Source organism: Lampetra planeri, chromosome 4 (assembly GCF_965212315.1).
Source record: "Lampetra planeri chromosome 4, kcLamPlan1.2.h2, whole genome shotgun sequence".
Classification (NCBI taxonomy): Eukaryota; Metazoa; Chordata; class Hyperoartia; order Petromyzontiformes; family Petromyzontidae; genus Lampetra; species Lampetra planeri.
The window spans coordinates 20,336,781-20,364,600 of NC_136110.1; the positions used below are offsets into that span (position 1 = coordinate 20,336,781).

General features: G+C 43.3%; 1 protein-coding gene across 4 annotated transcripts in view; it reads left to right on the top strand.

The window, feature by feature from the left end:
- The first annotated feature begins 3,330 nt into the window (after window positions 1–3,330).
- The window catches only part of LOC144717809 (stromal membrane-associated protein 1-like), a 37,224-nt gene continuing 12,734 nt past the window's right edge, over window positions 3,331–27,820 (top strand). Inside the window, exons 1-7 of one of the 4 annotated variants that reach the window (XM_078593472.1) lie at window positions 3,331–3,679; window positions 10,003–10,136; window positions 11,152–11,237; window positions 12,483–12,561; window positions 15,172–15,216; window positions 16,683–16,751; window positions 18,509–18,611. In XM_078593472.1, coding sequence (XP_078449598.1) covers window positions 3,562–3,679; window positions 10,003–10,136; window positions 11,152–11,237; window positions 12,483–12,561; window positions 15,172–15,216; window positions 16,683–16,751; window positions 18,509–18,611 — 634 coding nt within the window. In that variant the 5' untranslated portion in view covers window positions 3,331–3,561. The remainder of the gene's footprint in view (window positions 3,680–10,002; window positions 10,137–11,151; window positions 11,238–12,482; window positions 12,562–15,171; window positions 15,217–16,682; window positions 16,752–18,508; window positions 18,612–27,820) is intronic. The other 3 variants (XM_078593473.1, XM_078593474.1, XM_078593475.1) reach the window with 3 other exon arrangements.

Sequence of the window (27,820 nt, forward strand, 5' to 3'; positions counted from 1 at the left end):
GAAACGCATCCGTGAACATAAAGCAAACTTGAAACACGGTAGGACAAACACCTCAGCCGTGGCAGATCACTGTTACAATTCAGTGGGCTCACATGATATTGACTTCTCCAAGACAGAGGTTCTCTGCAAGCCATCTGGCTACCATGAGAGATTCGTTCATGAGGCGATCCACATATACAAACACAGAGACAATTTCCACCGAGAAGATGGATTCTGGCTTAGCAATCATTGGAAGGACGTACTAAACCATTTCGGATCTTAACTGATTGTGTTCACGTTTACGGTGACTTTCAGACCGCGTTCCACTCACTGGCATTGTATTCTCCGCAGGGAATGGATTCTTTGCTCCGCTGCAATTTTCCGTTCTCTACTCTCCCATTGACATATTTCGTTGCTTCCTCTTAGTATCTTTCACACGACGGTCAATGGTACAGTGTGTACTAACAAATAATGTAACATTTATATGCTTAATACAATGTACAAAGTAATATATAGTATCGTAATTGTATAGTGAATATACAGCAGTGTGATATACATTAGGGTGGGTAGAATAATAAATAGTGTAATATTACAATGTATAAGCTTTAGGGTGGTTTATAGCAATACAGTATATAATTTAATGTTGGGTTTGTCTATGGCATTCCAAAGAACGCAGTATATAGTACGGTGTAGACTCGTGTGATGTAAGAGAATAAAGTTTATATGGAAGCATATTATATTTTTTACGACGTAGAATTGTAATGTATTACTTACTGTTAGTAACTCAGCTTATTGTAGAGTATATTTAGTATACTGATGATACTATGTATTTTATACTTTAGTTGTTTACGTGGTGGTTTTAGTTACTGCACCTACATACTATTAACACTCCTTCCCTTTATTAATGCTACCCCTATCCCCTCCCTTTGATGCTGCTAATCCTGCATAATGCACGGGCATAAGTAGTACTAATCACATACCTGCATTTCCCATATCCCCTCCCTTTGATGCTGCTAATCCTGCATAATGCACGGGCATAAGTAGTACTAATCACATACCTGCATTTCCCATATCCCCTCCCTTTGATGCTGCTAATCCTGCATAATGCACGGGCATAAGTAGTACTAATCACATACCTGCATTTCCCATCAATATGCTAAATTCCAATTGATATGCAAATTATTTTGTCAAGGCGCCCTTTCCCCCCCTTCCAACCCAGCTTATATATATGCTCCAAGCACGTGTGCTGTTTCATTCAGACGCTGTCGCCTCGACAGACCTGGTTTTCACCTGAGGACGGCTGCTTGCGTTGTGGCCGAAACGTCGTGAGAATTATTTTATTATGTTATATTTTTATACAGGGAGGAACAATGTTCCACACTGCCCACCAGGGATTATTTAGCTGTCTGTCTGTCTGACTGTCTGTCTGTCGTGCATAAATAAATATATATATAATACACACAGCTCTTTGATTGGTGGAGACCTTACAAACAGCTCTTTGATTGGTGGAGACATACTGCCGGGTACGGAGAGGGGAGGTGCCTAAGGGAGGAGGGTCAGGGGAGGGGCCTAAGGAAGGGGGGAGTCAGGAGAGGGGCCTGAGGGGGGGGGGGGTCAGGGGAGGGGCCTAAGGATATGGGGGGGGGGTGCTCAGGGGAGGGGCCTAACTGAAGGGGGGTCAGGGGAGGGGCCTAAGGGAAGGGGGGTCAGGGGAGGGGCCTGAGGATATGGGGGGGTGGTCAGGGGAGGGGCCTATGGGAAAGGGGGTCAGGGGAGGGGTCTAAGGGGGGAGGGGCCTAAGGGAGGGGGGGGCAATAGTTAAGGGGGCTGTCTGCCTGGCTACCTAAAGTCAAGTTATCTTTTATACATACAGGTACGAACAACAGGTTCCACACTGCCCACCAGGGATTATTTGTCTGTCTGTCATGCACGAATGCGCTGTCCGACCAAGTTCCTACCTGCCCACTCCGAAGGAACGTGTTTATTTTATTACTTCCCTTCTACATGACTTTACCGAAAGAACCAAGAAGATGAAGCCCACAGTCAGTTTAACACGTTGGCTTTCGCGACCAATAACATCCATAAGGGGGCGTCCATAAATGACGTCACGCATCTGGGGGGGGGGGAGGTCAGACATTTGTGACGATGTGTGACGAAGGGGGGGGGGGTGAGAAATGTGACCGTCACATCAAAACTCGCAACTTTAAATAAATATAGACAACACGTTCTACTTAATGAAATAGACTTTTTAATAAATATTTTCTCCTACAACATCAGAGTGCAGCGCCACATTAAATACGCACTACAATGACAATAGTTTAAAGCGATTTGAAGCATGTTTTATTTTGGGGGAAGGGGGGCAGAGCTTTGTGACATCATATTTGAGGGGGGGGGTCTGACTTTTTGTGACGCCGTGTGACGAAGGGGGGGGGGATCAAAAATCGTCCAACATCGCGTGACGTCATTTATGGACGGCCCCTATTGCCAGAAAGGATACAACCTATTGTTATATTTTCATACCGGCAAAAAGGTCCCTTTTTGTAGCGAACCCCGAGCTATAAATAATCTGTTAGTGCATCATTGTCTTTTGGCGTTCTCTCGTCTGACGCTGGTGATACCAGACACAATTATCACTAATTTTGCGTCACTATATAGTGGCCACGTGTGACGTAAATTACCAGCTGGCCACTATATGACGTAATTGCCAGTTGTTTGCGTGGTGATGCCATAGGGCAATTACATTTCAAGTGACGCCACGGATCACTTCCACGACAATGCGCGGAAATGGCGACATGACGTCACGCACGCAACAACCGCAGTCGAAGCGGTTCAATTGTTCCTATTCGTCAAAGGCCTTTGTCGAGTCATCGACCGTCAACGGCGATTCGGTTTGGGGCAGCGTCGCCTCTGACGTCCGCGGCGGATCCACGAGGAACCGGGATCGACGACAAAAAACACAAACGTCACTTGCAACAACTCTTACATTTTACCCACGCGGACAAGGCGCCAACCTCGCCCCGTCTTGCAACGCGATTGGTCCGCGGCGCGTCAAGCGCGCGCTTAACCAATCACAGCGCGAATCTGTAAAAAAAAAAACTCCCCCCTCCCTATGCCTCGTTTATGCGCGTCATAAACACGCGCGCGATACTGAAGCGGTTTCCGCCATGTTGGAAAGGGAAGGCCCCTCGCCCCCTCCCCAACCCCCAATGGGCGTTCGCATCATAAACGGAGTCCCCTCCCTCCCCCTGACGTCATCACGGCGGCCTGTTGTGTCGCCTGCCCCGACCCCACCCAACATGGCGCCGCGCGCGCCCCTCCCACCCGCCCCCCTCTTTTAAACAGTCCGCGCCCATCGGCTGTGGGAAATGCAATCGACGGCCGCACCATATTCACGTCCTCGCCGGCTCCGCCCGACGCAGCCTCAAGTTGCTGCCGCCGCCGCATCTCTTCCCCCTCCACCAACACCACCACCACGTCGAGAACACAGCGGACAGCCCTCGTTGTCCCGGGGCCCCGTCGTCGCAATCGCGAGTTATCGCCGATTTAAGCTGAGGTCGCGGTAAACGCCGTTCCAAGGGCAAGATGACGACGCGCTCGGAGCGCGAGAAGGCGCTAAAGCAGAATGAACAGCACCAGGCTCTGCTCGTGGGGATGCTGCGAGAAGAGGACAATAAGTACTGCGCCGACTGCGAGGCGAAAGGTGCGGGACACGGGGACACACCCGGGGCCTAGGGGACATCGGTGATAGGTTTGGTGGCAGGGAGAAAAGAGACAGGGAGAGAGGATGTAGTAGGGGTACGGGGGAGGCAGGAAACAAGCAGTGTAGGGAGATTGGGGATAGGGAGATGCTAAGATTACGGGACAGAGGGACAACGATTTGGGATAACAGGTAACTCGAAGGAAGGGCAGACGAGAGGTGGGCGGACAGAGCGGAGGGAAACGAGAGAACATGAATTAAGAGAGCCCGAATGACTGAGGTAGGGTGATTGCTGATGGAGTGACGGAAAAGCGTGACCGTGAGACGGGATAATATGATTATGTGAGACGAGACAGGGTAAAGGGACAAGGAGACTGGGACATAACAGGTAATTAAACTGGCGTGGCACGAGAGGGCAGAGGAAAGTAGAACTCTATAGACAGAGGGGTAGGGGATGCGGATATGGTGAGACACAAGTCACCGAGGGAGGAGGGGGGATTGGGGACGGGAAGAGAGAGACGGAAACAAGAGACTGGCTGAGATGGAGGCTTATTAATTGGGAGAGCGACTGTACCGAAAGAACCAAAGAGTATGGATTCCTGCGGTCACGAAAGCTTCAAATCAAGATCAAATCAAGATAGGGATAGCGAGCTTTACTCAAATCTCAAATGATAAACCCCAAACCCAGGTTACCCACAAACTGAACAGTTGAACCAAGATTTAAAGAGCTGACCCGAGTTATCCAATGGGTTAACGCGCTAATTCTAGGCACAGGGATCAAACCCAAAACCAATTCGAAACAGAACCCTTTAACCTGGGAACCAGGTTCTAAAATGAAAGTCCTTCGCTCTGGCCAGTGATTGTCCTTTAGGGAGTATTGGGCACGAATGGAGATTAATTGTTCTCTCCTCGACGCAGAACTCGTGGTGTATCTCATGCCTGCACGCGATGTCCTGTGTTCAAACATACGGAACCCATTGTGCTTCGCTAAACTGGACCAGTTCTGCATTCAATCGAGAGGCTAGAATTACATCATTGTAAAGAGATGTCTGAAACAGCAATCTCACTGCGTTATTCTGTATTTTTCTTTATGTTTAACGAATTTTTAATCCGTTTTCGTAACCTTGTCGGATGTTTTATTTTTATTATTAACATGACAGGCATGAACTGGGAATAGGGGTTATGGCTGGGGTAAGCGTGATAGCTAAGGTTACCCTTCGCTCAATACCCTTAAGCTGTTCACATCAGCCGCGTATGTAGTGGAATAAGTAGGTAATGTGCATTGGCAATGTTGTTGAGTAAGAAGGAGCTGACATATAAGAGGGGGGAGGGTGAGGTGGCTGAGTGCCTCAAGAGGACCGAATGCTGAGTTGGCACTTTTGAGAATCTTTGTCAAAATCCAGACAAGCCACCTGTGATTAAACTGCATTTTAAACTGTTGAGTTGATGATCACAGCCCAATTATGATTGACTGTTCAGAGATATCGCTCAGAGGTAGTTCTGTGACATCCGCTTCGTTGGTCCATTCTCAAACGTAGTGGGTTTGCACTGTTCTGTGACAGTTCCAAATTAATGTGACACCAATAGCGCGGTAGGGTTAAAATTGGGGATGTGAAAACACTAACGCGGAGGCGGGAATTATGTATAACTAGCTTTACAACCCGGCTTCGCCCGAGACTTGGATTAATACACTGCCTACGCAGAGGGTGGGGGGGACGTCAGCAAGCACACTGCGTAACGTCAGCAGGCACGCTGCGTGACGCTGCCGCATGCGGGTGACATGACAAATGTGGAGTCACTGCTCACTTGCTGTGCAAAATATATCCATTATTGCGCCCCCCCCCCCCCCCCCCAAATACAAACGTCTATTTTTATACTTTTTGCATTGTGTACAGTCTGGAAGCTGCCCACATGCAAAATTTCAATTTTTTTGCATGTCGGGAAGTATGCTAAACATTTCGAACAGACACACATATTCACAAATTTCCCTTTATTATGTATGATTACATCATGTTGCTTTTCCGAGTTTTGACTTTTTCTGTTATTGCATTTAGATGTTAGCCTGAGGTGGGCAGTGGACCCTGTCCATCCACAGAGGTGTCTTCTTACCATGCTAGAGACAGCTCAGGTTGAGATTAAACGCACATGCACCCTGATATCTCCACTGGCGTCTAAGACTCGTCGTGCTAGATTAACTATTACCCTCATCCATGCTGTGTCCTGCTAGCTTGGTGCATGACAGTACATTCCCTGGCCGTTTTTCGTTTTGGGAAATTTGATGTGTGCTCAGCGAATGTGATTTACACACATAATCAATGTAATAATGCCAAGGCAAGTATGTTAGTGCACACAATTATTTTAACAAATTCCAGTGGGAGTTATTCAGTGTCATCAAATTGTATCACCTGTGCACTTAGTGAAATAAGGTTACCTAAGGCAGATCCACTACAGAATATTAAGATCTTTATTTAACCAGGAGAGAGTCCACTGACATGCACATCTGTTGTGAGACCTAAATAATGGAATCGAGAAGACAAAAGTAAAAGGGCACGGGTAGTAACATAATCCAAACCAAACACAAAAGGGGAACACAATAGAAATTAAAATACTGTGTCTTAATCACATTTGCTAACAACAATACAACGTGAACATTTCGAAGTACTTAAGTGTAGTGGCAGAAGACATCACAACTAGAAGACCTGTCAGGTTAAAGTCCCGGTTGGGAGTTGCCTCGGCTTATCATCCCTTTATGGAATGAGTATCACACTTTTAGGGACGCTAGCCCCTGTTATAGTAGTGGTGAATTTCAACCACTGGCTTAGAGCCAACAGTGGAGATGGTTACGACTATCCCGTGCTTGGTTGAACAATCCCCATGACACAACCGTCATTATTTAAGTTTTAAGTTAAGCATTATAAATCCATCCGTGCATCCTGAGACTATTAGAAGGAAAACATTTCCCTTATTGGAGTTGCGTATATATCGCAGTGGGCTCTTCCCGCGGCAAATTACAGATACACCTTTCAGATATATATTTTTTATGATCGAGTAAGTAACTTGAAAGTTCAGAATGGAGAGTTGAGGAAGGTCTTATGGACTTATTCGGGAAGAGGTGGTTGTGATGTAGGAGGAACACGTGCTGTATTTATTATGAAGACAGGTTACTTAAATGGATATTAGGGTGCCAACAAAAGGTTGCCAGTTTAACACGTAGGCTTGCGCCACCAATATCCATAATACAGGTTTTTTTTGGGTTAGATCGCATAAATATAAATGTCATTAAAACCGCCACCACCCGACACAGCAAATTAGTAAGCTTTGTCACGTAAACAGAACATGCCAATGCGTTGCTAGTACAGCACTCTGGTGTCTTGAGTAAATCAACAACATTCAGATTGTAAATGTTTATTGGGTTTATACAAAAACTACCCTAGGAGGTTGGATCATGAATGAAACAGCCATGCGATATGACAAGGTGGGAAGCTTGGCGTATCGACATAATTGGTTGTGGTGATCTCTGTATCCTGAACTAATTTGTGCAAGACAAGTCTAGCACGACAAGATGCATTGTGTGGCTGGGCGGCGATGATGGACGTCCACTGTCTTATGCGGCGTGTTGCGTGACGCGCCTCCAGAGTGCCACCGCTGCAGTTGACGCGGCATGTTGCGCGCACGCATTTCCGCTTGCCAAGTAGTCATTTCGCAAAACAGCTGACGCGCCTTTAATTTGCGTTGACACTGCCTGGGGGGGCTTCATGCTTCTTCCCTCAGCGCACAAAGGCAAACTATCCCTTTGTAGCCTGGTGAGGACGCGTGCTCTTCACATTAAAGACCCTGTTCAAAAGAAAAATTGGGGGGGGGGGGGGGGGCACGTTGGATGTCCTAAGCCAGCGTTAAAAATTCCTAATTTCCTTTTGTGGAAATTGGTTACAATGCCTCATAGGATTGCTACTGTTGACTTCCTAGAAATGAAGTGTTCATTTTCATGACAATTGGGCTCAGTTGGCCAGTAAGCAATAGTTAAACTTTCAGCTTTCCTTTTGTCCAGCAACTAGCAACTGGGCATGCCCAGCCACCTTAATATAATTTTTCTGATATTAACCATACTACATAATGTAGTTAAAGCCAAAAATAGATTCAGATATTGATTGGTATTTATAGATCGTAATCAAACCTGGGTTGTTGAGGTTATTGTACAGTGCGATAACCAACACAGCAACGTTCCCCGAACACCCACACACTTATAAAGCTTGCTCCCATGCTCATGTGGCACAGGACGTGTGCAATATATATTGGAGGGCAGAATCCCACTGGATATGGACTCCCACACGCATATTTTGGCACCATTGCACAGGAAATGTACAGGAGCATACAGATACAACAGCCGCCATTCACCATTAAGTGTCAGTTGACGTCACCACGGCGTTTATGCCAAACTAGGTGCACTTCGAGGCCATGTGAAGTGTTGATGGCTAATTTGAACTATTTTTAGCAAGCACCTGCTAAGACCAGAATTACACATCAGTGGTGGGTGGTGTGGCCCGAAACTTGCTTTTGTCATGCAAGTTTATAGCAAGGCAATGCTTTGTTTTGCAATTGTAGTGTCATTACAATAAATTGTCATTGCTATGGGAAGGTGAAGTTTCCCACTCCAAACATTGAATCATAATGAATTAATGGAGTACTGTATATGGCGAGTGTGTGTACAGTTAAATAATACGTCCTGTGTGTAATCTTTAAACGTTTATACTATCTTATATATATAAAAGGGAAATTTGTGAATGTGTGTCTTTTCGAAATGTTTAGCATACTTCTCGACATGCAACAAACTTGAAATGTGGCATGTGGGTAGCTTCCAGACTGTACACAATGCAACATGTATAAAATAGACTTTTGTATTTTGGGGGGGGAGGTGCAATAATGGATAGATTTTGCACAGCAAGTGAGCGGTGACGTCACATTTGTGATGTCACCCGCATGCGGCAGCGTCACGCAGTGTGCCTGTTGACGTCACGCATCCCCTCCCCACCCACCGCGTAGGCCGTGTATTAATCCACGACAAGAATCCAAGTCCCGGGCGAAGCCGGGTAGTAAAGCTAGTACAGTATAACTGAACCTGCAGTTTAGAAGGTATGGCACAATGAAGGTGTTGTGTGTGAATATTTTCTCAATTTCTTGTAGGGGCAAGTAGCGAACATATTAAACTCGTTATTTTGCTAAGTTTTACTGTGGTGCCTCGACAAGGAGAAACAATGCAGTGGGAACTTTCCACAAAGACCTAATTTTTATTTTATTTGGCAAACGTTCAACTTGCTGCCCTGAGTAATGTGTTTCTGTTAAGCAATGTGAATAAATTGTATGCTTCACATACACCACAACCATTAATTCAATTATGACCTAGTCTTCTACTTTAAGATGGCTACCAATACCATCAACCTATGGAAAGTTCAGAACCCCGTTTAATCACAGGTGGCTTCCTGGATTTATAATCTAGCATTTTAGAGTCTCTGCTTAGCACTCTAATCTCTGAGCTTCTAAACACGTCCAGAATTGACCCCACTTTGAACTCTCATAAGTAGAATATCACCCTTTGTTACGGAATGGCATGTTGAAGCAGATTTTTGCAGAACTACTGAGATCCCTTCAAGTTACCTTATCCGTGCTAGGGGACAGTACTGTCCCACTTTCCCTACAACAGAGGACTGAGTCGCATGGCAGTCAAGTGGACATTTAAAATTCTGTAAAGCTGAAATGTAGTCAAACTAAGTGGCAAATACAATTTAATTAGATGTTTGTGCTGCTTTTGGTGACTCGACTAATACTACAAACTCACGATACTTAAAAATGTAATTTAACCACAGGCATCTGAAACTCCGATTCCATCTCAGGATATCACAGTGACGATTCATCTCTCTTAACATAAGCCACCCAGCCGCCTCTCAAGAATCGAACTTCATGAACGAATTTATGCTTTTTTACACCCAAACTATATGTAAGGTACGCATTAAAACAAAAATATTTTAGCAGGTGTAAGGCCGACTGAGCTATATAGCATTTTTTTCCAAATGCGACCTGAAATTCATGGCAGCCAAATAATCTAAACGCATATTTTTAAATGTGGAGGGAAAACCACGCAACCACGGGGAGAACACTCCAAATATACAAGCACGAGGGTCTGGATCAAACCCACGACCGGTATACCAGGCATGGTAGTTAACGTCTCGCAACTGTGGCAGATCTCACATTCACTTTGAGTTGAGCACGAGGCGTGTGACCACCGTGGTGTGTGTGGCCACCCTGACTGGGAGCGCTCTCCGGTTGCCCAGGTCCCAGGTGGGCATCGTGGAACCTCGGCGTGTTCGTGTGCATCCGCTGTGCGGGCATCCACCGCAACCTGGGCGTGCACATTTCGCGCGTGAAGTCTGTCAATCTCGACCAGTGGACGCCCGAGCAGATCCAGGTAGGTGCCTCCAAGCTGCTGCAACCACGGTGTCTGCTGCATACGCTCGGTGTTGGGGGGAGAGACTGGAGGACAAATGCTGTCCGAACCAGAGAAACACGCTCAGCCATGTTTCACTCACTGCCTCCCCGCGGCTAATGATATGCTTCAAACTGGCTCCTGAGCCACAGGTATTCATCATTAGTAAATATTTTGAAGGCCTTCATTTGGCTTTTTGAACCGAATGCTAAGGGTCTTATTCTATCTATCTCACAATGAACCCTAAAAAATCGTAAATATTTTCATTATTTAGCCAAGCCACCAGCATTAGAATGGAATTCTGAGGGTCTTGAAGATGCATTGGTTTGGCCTCGTGAGCTTCAGACATTAATGTTCTCTAAGAATCCTGAAAGTGCTTTGATCTGAGTGTTAATGTTGAACCCTAACAATCTCAAAGGTGCTTTAATTTGCCTGCCTGTGCACTGTTGTGCTCTTTGGTAAGTGCTTGCTAATGTGTATCATACTGTGTTTTTTGTGTAAAGTGCATAAGGCCTGGCACAATCACTTAGTGGTGAATGGCAGTTGTTGTTATTGTTTGTGTACAGTACATAATACAGAAAAAATATATAATTTTGGTTTTGGTGTTACATGACACAAAATATGACATCACAACTTCCATTCACAATGCATGCATTGAATGGTGTGCATAAGAATTGATTATTTTTTAATTATGCATTTGTGCTAATAAAACTAATCGTATATGAATAGAGGAAATGAGAGAGAATATGAAGCAGACAATGCATGAGACTGTAGACAACGTAAAATAAACATGTTATTCTTCACTCGAGTCATGTCTCGAATTTGTGACAGCTCCATAAATGTAATTGGATGACTCATCACATGCCTGCAGATGAGCCTCCAGTCATCGACGAATGACTTTAACAAATTCCGGGAGAGGATTGTCAATCACTCACTGTCCCAAGAGGATGTTCGATGCATTATAACTGGTGCGCTGTGTGTTCCGCATGCACGGTAGAACATTCAAGAGATGGGCAACAGGAAAGCACGACGTCTGTACGAGGCCAACCTGCCAGACAGCTTCAGGAGGCCGCAGTCCGACCAGTATCCTTTGCCCGGCCCGGCTGAAGAAATGTTGCTGCTGTTTATGTACTGACTAAGCTGTCGCATTGTCCCTACAGGATTACCGGTTGACGCGAGCCCTGCCTTCCTAGCCCCCCGCCACCTTTCACTATGCGTTTGGGCACAAATGCCTGCAACGTTAATCGTATTCGGCATGCTCACTGCTTGTTTCCCTAGAAGCTGGACACCAATGCTTTAGTCCTGACATTTTGTCATTACGAATGATGATAATAATAATGCATGGCAGCATTTTGTAGGAGTACACACTCCTAAGGCCGTTTCCTGGCAAGTCAAGCTCTTAAACCTCAATCTTGATTTGAAGCTCTTAAACCTCATAGATAAAAATCCTCGGATTATGCAACGTTACACTGAGTAGAGTTCTGGACTCACAATTGGAAAATGTTGAGTTGAGGACAGATGCCGTCTCAGCTCATCTCTGCATGATGGTCAATAAAGTAGGCACAAATTTGTGTCTAGCTGCTCAAACAAGCAATGGGGTGGTGCTCATCTCCTTTGTTGGCCCTGAACCATTTGCTGAGAATGCACATTTTTATGCTGAGGACTAAAAAGTGATTCTCATTATGCATCCTTGAGGGGGATGATGAGTTGAATTGTTCCCTGATCTGAATTTTGAATGTGTGACCTTCCAAATACGAGTCTATCACTCTAAGCACGGTAATATATGGTGCGATTTTTTATATTTAGTCAATTAAATTAAATATCAATTGATAGTTATTGGTCCAAGTGCTTCTGGATGAAGGCTTCCCTGTGCCATGTCAGTCACGGGGGTTGTTTGACCATACTTAACCATGAAGGTCAGTTATGTGGTGGGGTAGCCAGGACTGGTTCGGATATCACTCACCACTGATGTTAGCATTGGCAGGGAATCGAACTCTGGCCATTGGGGTTCATAGAGAATGCGCTTTACCACTGCGCGAATGCGTTGCCTGTTAATTGCATACGCTCACGAATGCAGGCATACACGCACGAGTGCCTGTTCAGCACCTTTCGTGTCATTTAGCAAATGAAGTCACCGTTCACATTTAGGCGTGTTCTACATTAAATATTTAAAAGATGGTTTTAAATATAAGAAGATATTCATGTTTTCTGAATAATTTACTAATGTTTTGTGTTTACTGCTCTGTGTTGGAATTACTGTTTTGTAAAAGTATTTACACACTGGCAGTGTCTATCTTGGCAACCCTTAACCGCTAACCTACAATTTAGTGCCGTCGAGATTTTCATCCGAGACAAGTATGAAAAGAAAAAGTACATGGACAAAAGTTTGGACATTAATGCTCTTAAGGTCAGTAATAGTAAGATCGCAAAAATCCAATTTATTCTCAACCTACTTGTCCTTGGCATACAGATCGACAGAATCGATATTTTTTTGGTCGCCCAGACAATAATTACTGTAAACTGAAGAGCGTACAAGCAATAACTTCACTCCTGTGCAGTTTCAAAGTTCTTGTGGGAGTTTACACACAAGCAGAATACTTGAGGCTCTGCATTTTTGTGTGTTTATCAAGCTCTCATATTCACTGGGTCAATATGGCCAAGCTTAGCCACTTGTTTGTTAGGCAAACAGTGCAATGGTAATGAGTACTGACAAGCAGGCTACAGTAGAGAGGACGCATGGGGTGCAACGATGCTGCCACTTCAAGGGAAGTCTGACAACGCACTGCATGGTGGCTGTGCTTTTGACTTTCCCCAGACATAATAACAGTGGTTGTTCGAAGGTGATTCTGGCTCCTCACATGGGAATGTATTTCCACCACTGATTCAGGGCTTCCAATGACATTGGTGCTGCCCCATTGCTCATTTGATCAGAGCAATATCTAGACTTTGAATTGGAATTTTTAAACTTTCAATTGTTGATAAGATTTGTGAGTTATGCTATAGGACCAAATTATTTTCAGTTCAAATATCCAGTAATCCGTGTTAAGCTGAACGCTGTTCATCCTCCACGTGTCTCTGTGATTGAGAAAGGCACATGAAAGCATGTTTGCTGGGGACGTGGCATGCTGTACAAGGTCACACGGGTGCTCTAGAGGCACTCGATGAGTGCACTGGAATGGGGAATATAGAATGCATTGACGTAATGAGCCAACTAAGCTTTAGCGCGACAAACACATGAATACATATTCTATGGTTCTTTAGGTAAAGTCACATAGATAGAAAAAAAATAATAGCAATAAAATAATAAAAATTAAAAGAAAGTGAAAAAAAAATGTATTCACTTTATTTAATAAAAATGAAAATAAAATGAATAAAGATGTATTTGTATTCACTTTATTTAATAAAAATGAAAAATTGAATAAAGATGTATTTTTTATTCACTTTATTATTTTATTGTAATTTTTTTATATCTACGTGACTTTACCGAAAGAACCATAGAATATGTATTCCTGCAGTCACGAAAGTTGTAAGTCAAAACATGAATACATGTGTATATGGTACCTTTAATGGGATGTTGGCACATCTGTGATTGCTCTTCTGAACATAGTGATAGATAGTGATTGCTCTTCTGAACATAGTGATAGATAAAGCAATTGCCTTGAAGGACTGACATAAACCGGCGCTCTCGTTTTCTGCCAGTGCTGAAATGTCATTTTCTGCTTTTTCCCCATGTATAGATTAATACCACCCTACCAGGCAGCTGTGTGTCATAAGTGTACAGAACTTGCCACTGAGCCAGAGTAAACATGTCTGATGGTTCAATTCCTGCCACAGCCGCCCGGAAAAACTTGCAGATAATTTCTAGTGTTGTAACCATGTGTGGGTCAGTTTCCTCGCTGAAGTTTATTTGTAGATAATGCTAAGAGTGTCTTTCCAAACTCAAGCGAGGGTTGGGCATTGTTCAACTCCGTTCTTAGCCTTGAGCCTCTGATGGAAATTCCACATTCCTGTGGTGGTAGGTCAGTGTCTACACCTAATACTGTATATTAATGCAACTACCTATTTAATTTTGGGTGCCAAGCTGTATAATTTTGGAAAAATACTGAATCTTGGTGGACTCAGTAAATAAAACATTCCAATTGAATTGAGAACATTGGCTGCCAGCAGCGTCACGCTAGGCCGGCACCTGCGCAGCTCGCAGCGGTTGCTATAAACATAAATGTTGTGGTGCTCAACTGGACTTGCTTGATTAAAACTGTGCCCTGGTGTGACAGGTACGATGTGAAGAGATGTGTTTAAATTCATTTTTCAGTTCTATGTCTGGGTAATTGGAACCTGTTACCAAATCTGTTGGCTTTGTTGCCTGTCATTACACTTGTGCTGAGAGAAGGCTACTTTTGAAAAGTTACCAGTCTCTCATCATGGCTTACTTATTAAGGTTTTTTGTGTAACATAGCTGAATGTTTTCAAAATAATGTAATTTTATAAAAAAATTACTTTTGTGATTAATTGCTTCAAAAATGTCAAACTTTCCCTGTTCAAACGAGCCACCACCATTATTTACCCCACTGGCTCGAGTACCATCGTTTAACGGGAGACGCTTTCAATTGTGAGTCTAACCACAGTGAGACCCATCCTGTTGCATTAGCATAGCACTCAACACTGCCAGTACTTTTCTTCTTTATATGGCTGCCTTTGTCATTAAAGCTTCCAAATTTTCCGGGAAGCTTGACCGGGATGCATGATGAGCCCTGTCTACGTCTCTGTAAATCCTAATCACTGCTCAGGTAGCTCCGTCGTTTGCCCCCGATTGGCAGTCGAGCATGAAGCCCAAAAATATTTAGTAGAGGCGAAAACATGATTTTTTTCAAAAGATTGGGGACACTCGAACAGCCTTCCGACTAATAGGGGCAGTCCCAGTCAAACTGGGACTTTTGGTAGCCTTGTGCATGTTTAGTGTTCACTACGCGCGCCATGCGCCATGCGTGACAAATGTGCGCCTTTCTCTCGCAAACAGTCCTCGGCTTCCTCGGCGTCACTATCAGGAGAGAGCCGAGTGGAGGTATTGTCACCCTTCCCTATTTAAGCCACTGAAAAACTGAACGGTGCATGTCCTGCTATGTAAACGGCTGGGAATTCATACATTTGTTTGTTTTAGAAACATGAAAAAAACGTATTTGGATTAGGTTTTTTTCATGCTAGCTATGCTTGCATGAAAATATTTACCAGAACTTATTTGGCCAAGTGGCACTGTGGGCAGGGGACTTGACTCAAGTTGAAAAGTTGCAAGTTCAAATCCTGGTTTGGGGTTGCAACTCAGAACATTATATCTCCCAGGATGAAAAAAAAAGAATCAGTACTGCTAAAGGAAGTCAACCATGTTTTCCCTCTAGACTGGCCTCCGCTATAAATGTGGGATTTCCACAACTGGTTGGGGTCCGTCAAAGGATATGAGACACCATCTGACTTCCAATTGCGATTCAAGAGCTCTGACCACAATTCCACAGATCATAATGTTTAAATAATGCCACTTGTAGCATATCATCATCACCAGCCATTGTTTAACCACTGCTGGATCAAGGCCATCCCCCACCCTATATTGCCATCTCAAATGTGATGCCACACTCCATTTTACTCATGCACATGAACTGATCTCATCTTTGTTCATCCTTTTGAGTGCATTCTCTCCTTTGGCTGCCGTTCTAAATTCACTCTTGTCCGTAGCTCATCATCCCGTCTATCGATGTGTTTCGTTGAAGCTCACATACTTTTCTTCAGAGGAGATGTAACTCAAAAGCAAATGCTTGTCGATGCCTACATATGCTGTGTGTCCTGCTGTCTCCAATAAAAGTTACAGGTTTCCTTAATGATAAGAAATATGATAACATTAGAGCACTCTGGTGACATCACAGATGTCCATATGCCACGGTATGGTCCCTTGCTTGATCATAATTTTAAAGTATTTGGATTATCATTAACAAAGCTAAAACTTTACGTATTACACAGATCCTTTGCCCATCCATACAAGCTTAGAACGAATTGTTTTTTCGGTTACATTTTCCCAACAGTTGGATGCTGTCTCTGATTTGCATTTTTCCCTGATTTATATGACCCTCTTTTTCACAACATATAAACATGCTAAGAAAGCAACATGTAAAGCAACTTTGTCGATCTACATTTGACTATCATTTCACTTACTGAAGCTGATTAAGTGTTTTGTGTGATTCACCGCAGATTAAATATAGCAATCCAAATTAAGTGTTCTTTTGTGGTCACTCGTATACCAGTGGCTTAAGAATGGTCAGTGACTTGTAAGTGCCGTTGCTTCGCATATATGTATTGTGTGCATCTTACATATGTATGTATGTTGAAATTATTTTGCACCGTATGTAGCCAACTGTGCTAATTGTAGGTGCGGGAGAAGGATAACTGAACACAAAAAGCAGTTTTAAAGAAATTCGTTTTCAATCTAGATTTAAAACTGCATAGCTCCAGTGGCTTACGTGACACTTGCCTTATTTCCTACAGAAGGAGAAGGACAAACGGGTGGAAGAGAAGAAAAAGGAGAAGCCAGTTCCCCTCGGCAAACCCAAAGCCGTGAGTCTGGGGGACACTGTTAAAGCAGTTACCTTAGAGATGAGATATGTACTGTAGAGGTTGTTACAAGCTCGAGAGGCAAAGGCATTGCTGTGGTTTACATTGTGCTGGTGCTAGTGGCTGAACAGGAACTTGCAGTGGTGATGAAATCAGGTAAAGCAAACTGCAGCTGATATAGCATTTGTGTGCCCACTTGTTTACACGTGTGTTGTTTTGCCATTGTACAGTTTTCTTTATCATTTACACACAACCGTGCACCATTGTGTGTGCGCGTAAGAGTCTACACAATGCAAGTGGCCACATGTGGAAGTTTGTGTGGATATGCAGTTTTGTTTTTGCACTCAGCGTATTGTGTTACACAATGAGCATAACACTTGGCCTTCATTATGGTTGTCACCACAGAGACACGTGTTTCATTGTTTGACTGGGAAGTTATTTCACAGGCCATAACCCAATACATCTCGTTCATGAATGTCTTGTATCTCAAGTGCTGGTTTGTGCTGTCTTCTGTGTAGACACGTGAGTGCTTCACTCTCTGTCTTCTCTGTTGAAAACACACCAAGAGATTTTATTTTAAAAAAACATTATATCTAGGTCTGTTAGTGCAAAGTGAGAGTAATAGATTTAATCGGGAAGGCAGCCAGAGGTGGGGGGGGGGGGTGACCAAGAGGAAGACCTTAATCCAGATGGTGTTGATGAAACTAAAATAGCAGATATTGGTGGTTATGTGTCGACTGCAGTGGCTCAAAAATCTAGCAGAAGGCAGGAAGCGATGACAGTGTTTGGTAGGATTGGCAGCAGTGGCTGTGATTAACTCTTGACCTTGTGCATTGTGCTGTCATTGGTGACTGGGCTGGCACCACCACGCACACAAGATTTGAAGTTGCGGTCTGGGATGTGAAACCCAAGATCTCAGCACTGCCGGCTCAGGGCACCGACTTGGGTGTAATAAAAATTGAGAATACCGTATATTATTTAACACTTACCATGTTTTTGGAGTGTGTTCGGACAACAATATGAATTTCCCAGGGGAACAGTACCACAATAGTTTTTTCTACGCTACAAACCCTGAGGCCTGAGTTTGATTCCTAGACACTGCTAACGTGAGTGGGGAGCAATATCTGTAATAATATATCTCTCATCAACCCACAATGACCAATGAGGTGGAGTATGGTCAAACAACCCCTATGACTGGCAGACGGTGTGTTACTCCTAGTACGCACGGTGGATTTTCTCCTGGTTCTCTGATTTCCTTCTGCAAGCTAAGGGGCCATCCATTTAGTACGTTCTTCAAAAATCTGGCAAAACTTGACCCCTCCCTGTACGCACGTTACTTTTTACCCCCCCCCCCCACACCTGCGTACATACGCTTGACGCACCCCCCCCCCCCTTATTCTATAGAATGGCCGATATTTAATCCACACAGAAACGATCAAAGATTAATAACTAATTTGAAGGCCAATATAGACATATTATTATTGAGGCTCCACACCCCCCCCCCCGTTTCCTATGTGTACGTACATTGTCAGTAGACCCACCATACGCAAGTGTACGTATTTGGGTTAACTCCCCCTAAATGGATGGCTCCCAAACACACCTTATTAGTGATGACAAAATATCTAAATCAAGTCCTCTGAAAAAAGTATTGAGACTCGGCGAGAACTTTGTGGATAAAGAATTGGCATTGCTGGTTGTATCCGCTAGGGCTGGTGTTAATCAGTGGCCGTTTCTCCTTGTGCTGTCACTTCCGGGTTCAGAAGTCTCCTGAGCAGCAGCAGCAGCAGCGGCCACCAATTCCTTTACCAAAGGCAGCAGCTCCACCAAAGCCAGCTGAGCCTCCTGTGGACCTTCTCGGCTTGGGTAAGTATTGTAACTTCTGAAAGGGAGTCCACGTGAGTTGTCCTGGCAAGGGTATTTTGCCGTTTTGATCAACATGAATACTCGTAGGGTAGGGCAGGCACAGCGCGGATGCTTGCAGGGTATGAGCGCTCGTTGACTTCAGCCTTTTCTTCCCAAAGCCCCTCGCCTTGGTGCCACATCTTTTTATAAATCCTCTCTTCCTCTTTCCCGCCAATCTGATTGTTTTGGGTTGCCCCCCCCCCCCACCAATCGCCTATCCCCTCTTTCACGCCCCTTTCGTGACCCCTACATTAAATCCTGGCATGTCCCTGCATGACCTCTACACTTCCATAGGCTTCATCAATCAATTTGGAAGTAAATAAAATAAATAGATGTCTTTTGTGTTCCTATATATAAAATAAAATGCGTCTTAATCTGTTAGCTTATTGACCTTTCCAGACTTCCATGAAACAGCATTTGATTGCCCTTTGGTTCAATCAAATGCTTAGAATTTGATTGCTTATTTTTACCAGGAGCATGTTTTCTTAAACAAATGCTGCTGGTTGATGTAAGTGTAAAAATCCAATAGACGAATAATTTTTTTTGTGGAGATATAGGATGCAAGTCTGTATTTATTTACCCAGAATAATCCGCTGCATCACAATGAGTGTTTACATTGTGATGTTATTTGCAGTTGAATGTTATTCCTCAATAATGTACAGATTGTACAGATTGTACATTATTATGATTTGGGATTAATGTCTTAAGGATTGTATTGCCCACTTTGCAGAATGCAGTAAAAAAATACGCTTGCATACATTATTGGGAATTTAACTTTTGATCTTTTGCAACTTATCTCAGGCAAGTGGCCACCCAACCTTCTGATAAGACCATTCGGTTGCATTTCTCTCATTGAGGTCAATAGTGTGTCAGTAGGGAATATTAGCAACGTTTTATAGTAAATATTCTTGGTTATTTCGGTAAAGTCACGGAAATAGAAAAAAAAATCTAAAGAATTTAAATAAAATACAAATAAGAAATATTCTTTTGGTCTTTCGGTAATGTCACGTAGATAGAACAATAAAATAATACAAAATAAAAATGAAAATAAAATTAATTAAAAATAATAAAAATATCACAATGTTTCGATCGCAACACAGGCAATCGTCATCAGGTGAAAAAAGAAGGGGGAAAAGCTGCTGAGGCAGGCTGTTTTAAAGGTTTGAAATTGTGTAGTGCAAGGGTCCTAAACGAAGTGGGCGGGGCTAGTAATGTTAAAGTGAGAGAGATTAGCATGTCAATGTAAACGGCGGCTGTGTAAACGAAGTGGGCGGGGCTGGTGATGTTAAGTGAGAGAGATTAGCATACTCCTTGGTTCTTTCGGTAAAGTCACATGGGTATAAAATAAAATAAATCACGACGTTTCGATCACAACACAAGCGGTCGTCCTCAGGCGGAAAAAATATAATCCAGCAGTGGAACTGCTGAACCAGCGAGAGAGCAGTTACAACAAGGTTATATATGTGGCGATGGGCAAGCAAGCGGGTCTGATTTGGAAAGGAATTCCACCCCCGGACGCAAGCACCTCATTTGTGTTAATGGGGGAGAGAGTATCATGCCCGCATATGCACATAACAGCATTGTTAATGAGAGATTAGCACCCTGAGAGTGCAATCCAAAGGACGTGTGAGCATGAGAGTGCAATCCAAAGGACATGTGAGCATGAGAGTGCAATCCAAATGACATGTGAGCAGGAGAGTGCAATCCAAAGGGCATGTGAACATGAGAGTGCAATCCAAAGGACGTGTGAGCATGATAGTGCAATCCAAAGGACATGTGAGCCTGAGAGTGCAATCCAAATGACATGTGAGCAGGAGAGTGCAATCCAAAGCACATGTGAGCCTGAGAGTGCAATCCAAATGACATGTGAGCATCAGAGTGCAATCCAAAGGACGTGTGAGCATGATAGTGCAATCCAAAGGGCATGTGAGCCTGAGAGGTGCAATCCAAAGGACGTGTGAGCATGATAGTGCAATCCAAAGGGCATGTGAGCACGAGAGTGCAATCCAAAGGACATGTGAGCATCAGAGTGCAATCCAAAGAACATGTGAGCCTGAGAGGTGCAATCCAAAGGGCATGTGAACATGAGAGTGCAATCCAAAGGACATGTGAGCATGATAGTGCAATCCAAAGGACATGTGAGCCTGAGAGTGCAATCCAAAGGACATGTGAGCAGGAGAGTGCAATCCAAAGCACATGTGAGCCTGAGAGTGCAATCCAAATGACATGTGAGCATCAGAGTGCAATCCAAAGGACGTGTGAGCATGATAGTGCAATCCAAAGGGCATGTGAGCCTGAGAGGTGCAATCCAAAGGACATGTGAGCATGATAGTGCAATCCAAAGGACATGTGAGCCTGAGAGTGCAATCCAAAGGACATGTGAGCAGGAGAGTGCAATCCAAAGGACATGTGAGCCTGAGAGTGCAATCCAAAGGACATGTGAGCATTAGAGTGCAATCCAAAGAACGTGTGAGCATGATAGTGCAATCCAAAGGGCATGTGAGCCTGAGAGGTGCAATCCAAAGGACGTGTGAGCATGATAGTGCAATCCAAAGGGCATGTGAGCACGAGAGTGCAATCCAAAGGACATGTGAGCATCAGAGTGCAATCCAAAGGGCATGTGAGCAGGAGAGTGCAATCCAAAGGACATGTGAGCCTGAGAGTGCAATCCAAAGGACATGTGAGCATGAGAGTGCAATCCAAAGGACATGTGAGCATCAGAGTGCAATCCAAAGGACATGTGAGCATGAGAGTGCAATCCAAAGGACATGAGAGATTTTTCGATTTAAAGCTTTCGTGACTGCAGGGATTCATCTTCTTGGTTCTTTCGGTAAAGTCACGTAGAAGGGAAGTAATAAAATAATAAAAATAAAACATAATGAAATGAAATAATTCTCACGACGTTTCGGCTACAACGCAAGCAGCCGTCCTCAGGTGAAGAATGAGACACTACCAAGCTAGGAGCTTATATATAAACTGGGTTGGAGGTGGAAGAGCGCCTTAACAAAAAGAATGTGCATATGAAGAGGAATTTAGCATATTCATGGCAAATGCGTAGGAGGTGGGCGGGGGGGGGTTTCAAAGTCATATTATGCCAATGCATTATGCAGGATCAGCAGCACCAAGGGGGGGTGCAGGGAGTAGCATTAACAAAGGAAAGGAATGTTATTGATATGTAGCTGCAGTTACTAAACAACCACGTAGAAAACTAAAGTATAAACTACATAAAAAACTAAAGTATAAACTGCATAGCACCATCAGTATACTTACTATACTCTACCATAAGCTGAGTTACTAACAGCAAGTAATACATTACAATTCTATGTCGTAAAAATTATATAATATGCTTCCATCTAAACTTTATTCTCTTACATCACACGAGCATATACCGTACTATATACTGCCATAGATAAACCCAACATTAAATTATATACTGTATTACTATAAACCTTATACATTTCAACATAACACTATGTATTATTCTACCCACCCTAATGTGTATCGAAATGGTTTATTACGTCCTTCCAATGATTGCTAAGCCAGAATCCATCTTCTCGGATAAAATTGTCTCTGTGTTTGTATATGTGGATCGCCTCATGAACGAATCTCTCATGATAGCCAGATGGCTTGCAGAGAACCTCTGTCTTGGAGAAGTCAATGTCATGTGAGCCCACTGAGTTGTAACAGTGATCTGCCACGGCTGAGGTGTTTGTCCTACCGTGTTTCAGGTCAGCTTTATGTTCACGGATGCGGTCCGAGACATGTCGTTTGGTTTCCCCAATGTAACTGCTACCACAGAGGCAACTTAGTTTGTAGACACCAGGGTACTGTATGTCTGGAACCACATCTTTTACAGACGGTACCAGATCACGTATTTTATGTACTGTGTTGAATCGGACCTGGATCTTGTGTTTAATCAGGATTTTGGAGATCTTTTTTGTGACCCCAGCAATGTAGGGTAAGGTGATGGTCTTGAAAGGCTCCTCAACAGGATCCTTCTTGATGGTTGGAGTGATGGCTTTGCGGATTGTGTAGTCGGAGTAACCATTAGCCTTAAGAGCTTGGCGTACGTGTTTGAGTTCACTGGAAATGTGTTCATTGTCGGAGATGCATTGGGCTCTATGATATAGAGTCTTGATGAGAGAATTCTTCTGGGATGGATGGTGGTGGGAATCCGGTTTTAGATAAGCATCCGTATGGGTGGCTTTCCTGTAGACAGAGTGGCTCATTGAACCATCAGGTCTCCTTTTGATTAGGACATCCAAAAAGGGTAGCTTGCCATCATTTTCGACTTCCATGGTGAATCTGATGGCTGGGTGTATGGAATTGATGTGGTCGAGAAATTGGTCTAGAGCAGGCCGGCCATGTGGCCAGATGACAAAAGTGTCGTCTACGTACCTCTTCCATAAGGTCGGGCTTAGAGTGGCAGTCCGGATGGCGTCCATCTCAAATTTCTCCATGAAGATGTTGGCTACAACCGGAGATAGGGGGGAGCCCATTGGGGTGCCCTCAATTTGCTTGTAGAAAGTTTCATTCCAAGTGAAGTATGTATTGGTTAAGCAGTGTCTCACCAGGGGGGGTACCCCAGCATTCAGTCCTTGATGAACCAAGTCTTCAATGATTGCGATGGTGTCAGGTACAGGAACCTTGGTGAATAAGGAAACCACATCAAAACTGACAAGCAGGTCGTCTGGGGACAGGGCAATCCCCTTGATTGTCGATACCAGGTCAGTAGAGTTTAGTACTGCAGAGGTGGTTTTTCCAGTGAAATGCCGTAGGATTTCAGACAAAAAACGAGCCAATTTATAGGTGGGGGAGTTGATAGTAGAGACAATGGGACGAAGAGGTGTATCTTCTTTATGTATCTTTGGCAAGCCGTATAATCTTGGTGGCCTGGCTGCAGAAGGTTTCCGCAAAGCCATCACTCCAACCATCAAGAAGGATCCTGTTGAGGAGCCTTTCAAAACCATCACCTTACCCTACATTGCTGGGGTCACAAAAAAGATCTCCAAAATCCTGATTAAACACAAGATCCAGGTCCGATTCAACACAGTACATAAAATCCGTGATTTGGTACCGTCTGTAAAAGATGTGGTTCCAGACATACAGTACCCTGGTGTCTACAAACTAAGTTGCCTCTGTGATAGCAGTTACATTGGGGAAACCAAACGACATGTCTCGGACCGCATCCGTGAACATGAAGCTGACCTGAAACACGGTAGGACAAACACCTCAGCCGTGGCAGATCACTGTTACAACTCAGTGGGCTCACATGACATTGACTTCTCCAAGACAGAGGTTCTCTGCAAGCCATCTGGCTATCATGAGAGATTCGTTCATGAGGCGATCCACATATACAAACACAGAGACAATTTTAACCGAGAAGATGGATTCTGGCTTAGCAATCATTGGAAGGACGTAATAAACCATTTCGATACACATTAGGGTGGGTAGAATAATACATAGTGTTATGTTGAAATGTATAAGGTATAGGGTGGTTTATAGTAATACAGTATATAATTTAATGTTGGGTTTATCTATGGCAGTATATAGTACGGTATATGCTCGTGTGATGTAAGAGAATAAAGTTTAGATGGAAGCATATTATATAATTTTTACGACGTAGAATTGTAATGTATTACTTGCTGTTAGTAACTCAGCTTATCGTAGAGTATAGTAAGTATACTGATGGTGCTATGCAGTTTATACTTTAGTTTTTTATGTAGTTTATACTTTAGTTTTCTACGTGGTTGTTTAGTAACTGCAGCTACATATCAATAACATTCCTTTCCTTTGTTAATGCTACTCCCTGCACCCCCCCTTGGTGCTGCTGATCCTGCATAATGCATGGGCATAATATGACTTTGAAACCCCCCCCCCCGCCCACCTCCTACGCATTTTCCATGAATATGCTAAATTCCTCTTCATATGGACATTCTTTTTGTTAAGGCGCTCTTCCACCTCCAACCCAGTTTATATATAAGCTCCTAGCTTGGTAGTGTCTCATTCTTCACCTGAGGACGGCTGCTTGCGTTGTAGCCGAAACGTCGTGAGAATTATTTCATTTTATTATGTTTTATTTTTATTATTTTATTACTTCCCTTCTACGTGACTTTACCGAAAGAACCAAGAAGACATGAGAGATCTAAGATGACAATAGAGAGAGACACAGAGTTGGAAATAACAGCTAACATAGGCAGGCAGGATGGAAACATCACAGTCAGTAAAGACTTTACCTGGTTAATAACGTCTTTCCAATGATTGCTCAGTTTGTACCCATCTTCTCAGTTGAAGTTGTGTCTGTTTATATATCTGGATGGCTTCATGAACAAATCTCTGAAGGTAGCCGGTAGGTTTGCAAAGTACCTCCATCTTGGAAAAATCTATTTCGTGCGAGCCCACAGCGTTAAAACATTGATTAGCAACGGCAGAGGTATTGGTCCTACCATGTTTCAGATCCGCCTTATGTTCACAAACACCGTCCGAGTCGTGTTGCTTAGTTTTCCCAATGTAACTACTGCCGCAGGCACAACTTAGTTTGTAGACGCCGGGGTATTGTATGTCAGGGATCACATCTTTCGCAGATGGGATCAAATCACGAATTTTATGTACTGTGTTAAATCGAACCTGGATCTTATGTTTGCTCATAATTTTGGAAATATATTTGGTGACCCCTGCTATGTATGGCAAAGTGATGGTTTTGATTTGGTCCTCAGATGGTTCTTTCTCAACGGTTGGGGTGATAGCTTTACGGATTGTGTAGTCTGCATATCCATTCATCTAGAGGGCTTGGTGTACGTGTTCCAGTTCACTGGCTAGGTGGTAATGGTCAGAAATACAACACGCTCTATGGTGTAGAGTTTTCATGAGGGAATTCTTCTGGGATGGATGGTGGTGGGAGTCAGGTTTTAGGTAGGCATCCGTATGGGTGGCTTTCCTGTAGACAGTTTCTCATTGAGCCATCTGGTGTCTTCGATTAAAACATACAAAAATGGTAACTTGCCATCCTGTTCCACCTCCATGATGAATTTGATGGCTGGGTGTATGGAATTTATGTGGTTGAGGAATTGGTTCAGAGCTGGTAGGCTATGTGGCCAGGTGACGAACGTGTCATCTATGTTACCTCTTCCACAAGGACGGACGTAGAGTAGATGCCTGGATGGCATATGTCTCAAATTTTTTTATGAAAACATTGGCGATAACTGGAGATAAGGGAGAACCAATTGAGGTACCTTCAACATGTTTGTAGAATGTTCCATTCCAGGTGAAGTAAGTGTTGGTGTGGCAGTGTCTAACCAGGGCCGGTACATCAGCATTCAGTCCTTGTTGGACCAAATCTTCAATGATTGCAATGGTGTCAGGCAGAGGAACAAAGATACTACATCAAAACTAATGAGCAAATCACCTGGAGATAGTGAGATGTCCTTAATTAACGATACCAAGTGAGCTGAGTTAAGTACAGCTGAGGTGGTCTTACTAGTGAATGGTTGTAAGGTCTCAGACAGAAATCAGGCCAGTTTGTAGGTGGGTGAGTTAATGTTGGAGACGATAGGACGAAGTTGTGTGTCTTCTTTATGGATTTTTGGTAAGCCATACAATCTGGGTAGTCTAGCAACAGAGGGTTTTAAGGAAAACCGCTTGGTTGGTTCGATTAAAGATGTCGCATCAGTGATGATATTGTTGGTTTTCATAACCAGGCAGTTGGTGGGATCTCTATTGATTTTGGTATAGCTACCATCATTAAATAGGTCCTGAATTTTGTTAATTGTATGTGGTGTTGTCCATGATGACAGTGGAAGTCATCAGGCGGATGAAGACCACTTCTGTTGCGATAGAAACGTCGTGGGTATTTTGCTTTTATTTTTTTCAATTTATTTTAAATTGTATTTTACTATTTTTATTTTACTGTTTTATTATTTTCAATGTATTACTTGTATTTTATTTTTATTTTACATTTTTAGATTTTTTTGTTTTCTATTCACGTAACTTTACAGAAAGAACCAAGAATATACGTATATTAAGTGTCATGTATTGTCTCTTGATTGAGTGCTAAGCTCTATGATTCTTATTTTTTGGGTCTTTCGGTAAAGTCACGTAGATAGGTTCAAAGAAAATATCAAAAACTACGACGTTTCGATCGCAACTCATGACGACCGCTTGTGTTGCGATCGAAACATTGTAGTTTTTTGTTATTTTCTTTGAACCTATCTATGTGACTTTACCGAAAGACCCAAAGAATATGAATTCCTGCAGTCACGAAAGCTTTAAGTCTATGATTCTTGTTAATCATTTTATTATGCTTTTTTCTGTGTAACGTTAAGTGGTCATTGTATGTGTATCGTGGGATAGCAATTAGACACGAACGCCACTATTCATAGTTTTTTAAAAACATATACTTGCCTCTGCGTCAGTAGTTATGGAATTTCCACCACTGGCTTAGACTAATCTTCACGGCAAATTACCTCTATCAAAAATAATCGGAGCGCAAGGAGATGACAATTAAAGATAATTTAATCGTGTAAAAATCTACACAAACTTTACCATGACTACCATGTTTCCTATGCGTTTTACAAATTACACAGCGCGGGTTTGTTCAATGGGCTGCTTTTGTCTATGCATTATGAAAGCGTCATCCCTGTGCTTCTCTATGTCACCATGTCCCCTTTGTGGCCCGTGTTGGGTTAGTGTCACGGTGTAATTGGACTTCTCTTACAGATATTTGAGCTCATGAGCCAGTGTGGCTTTACTGGAATTGTTGGTGCCATGTCCTCAAATCTCCCACAGTGCCATCAATGACAGCCCTCTTAATGTGCTTGGTTGTAGTACATTTTATAATATAAACAGAGATCGCTACATAATTTCTTTACAAATGTGTGTTTTTTGGAACCACACTCATCTTGCTATTTGGGGGAAATTTCACGTTCCTGCGACAAGAATCCCCCCATACTTTTTTTTTATCACATAGCATCCTACATAGTTGGGTGGTGGGGGTGATGGAATCATGATTATGGTCAAGCTGAATTGACCTTGGAGGAGTTTCGACTTGAGGTCTACTGCTTAACCAACTGAGTATTTCACAATTAAGTTACAATTAAATCTCTTTGATCAAATAACATACTCAATTCAACTGAATAATGCGAAATGTTTTTTGTTGTCAAAGGCCAAAGCAT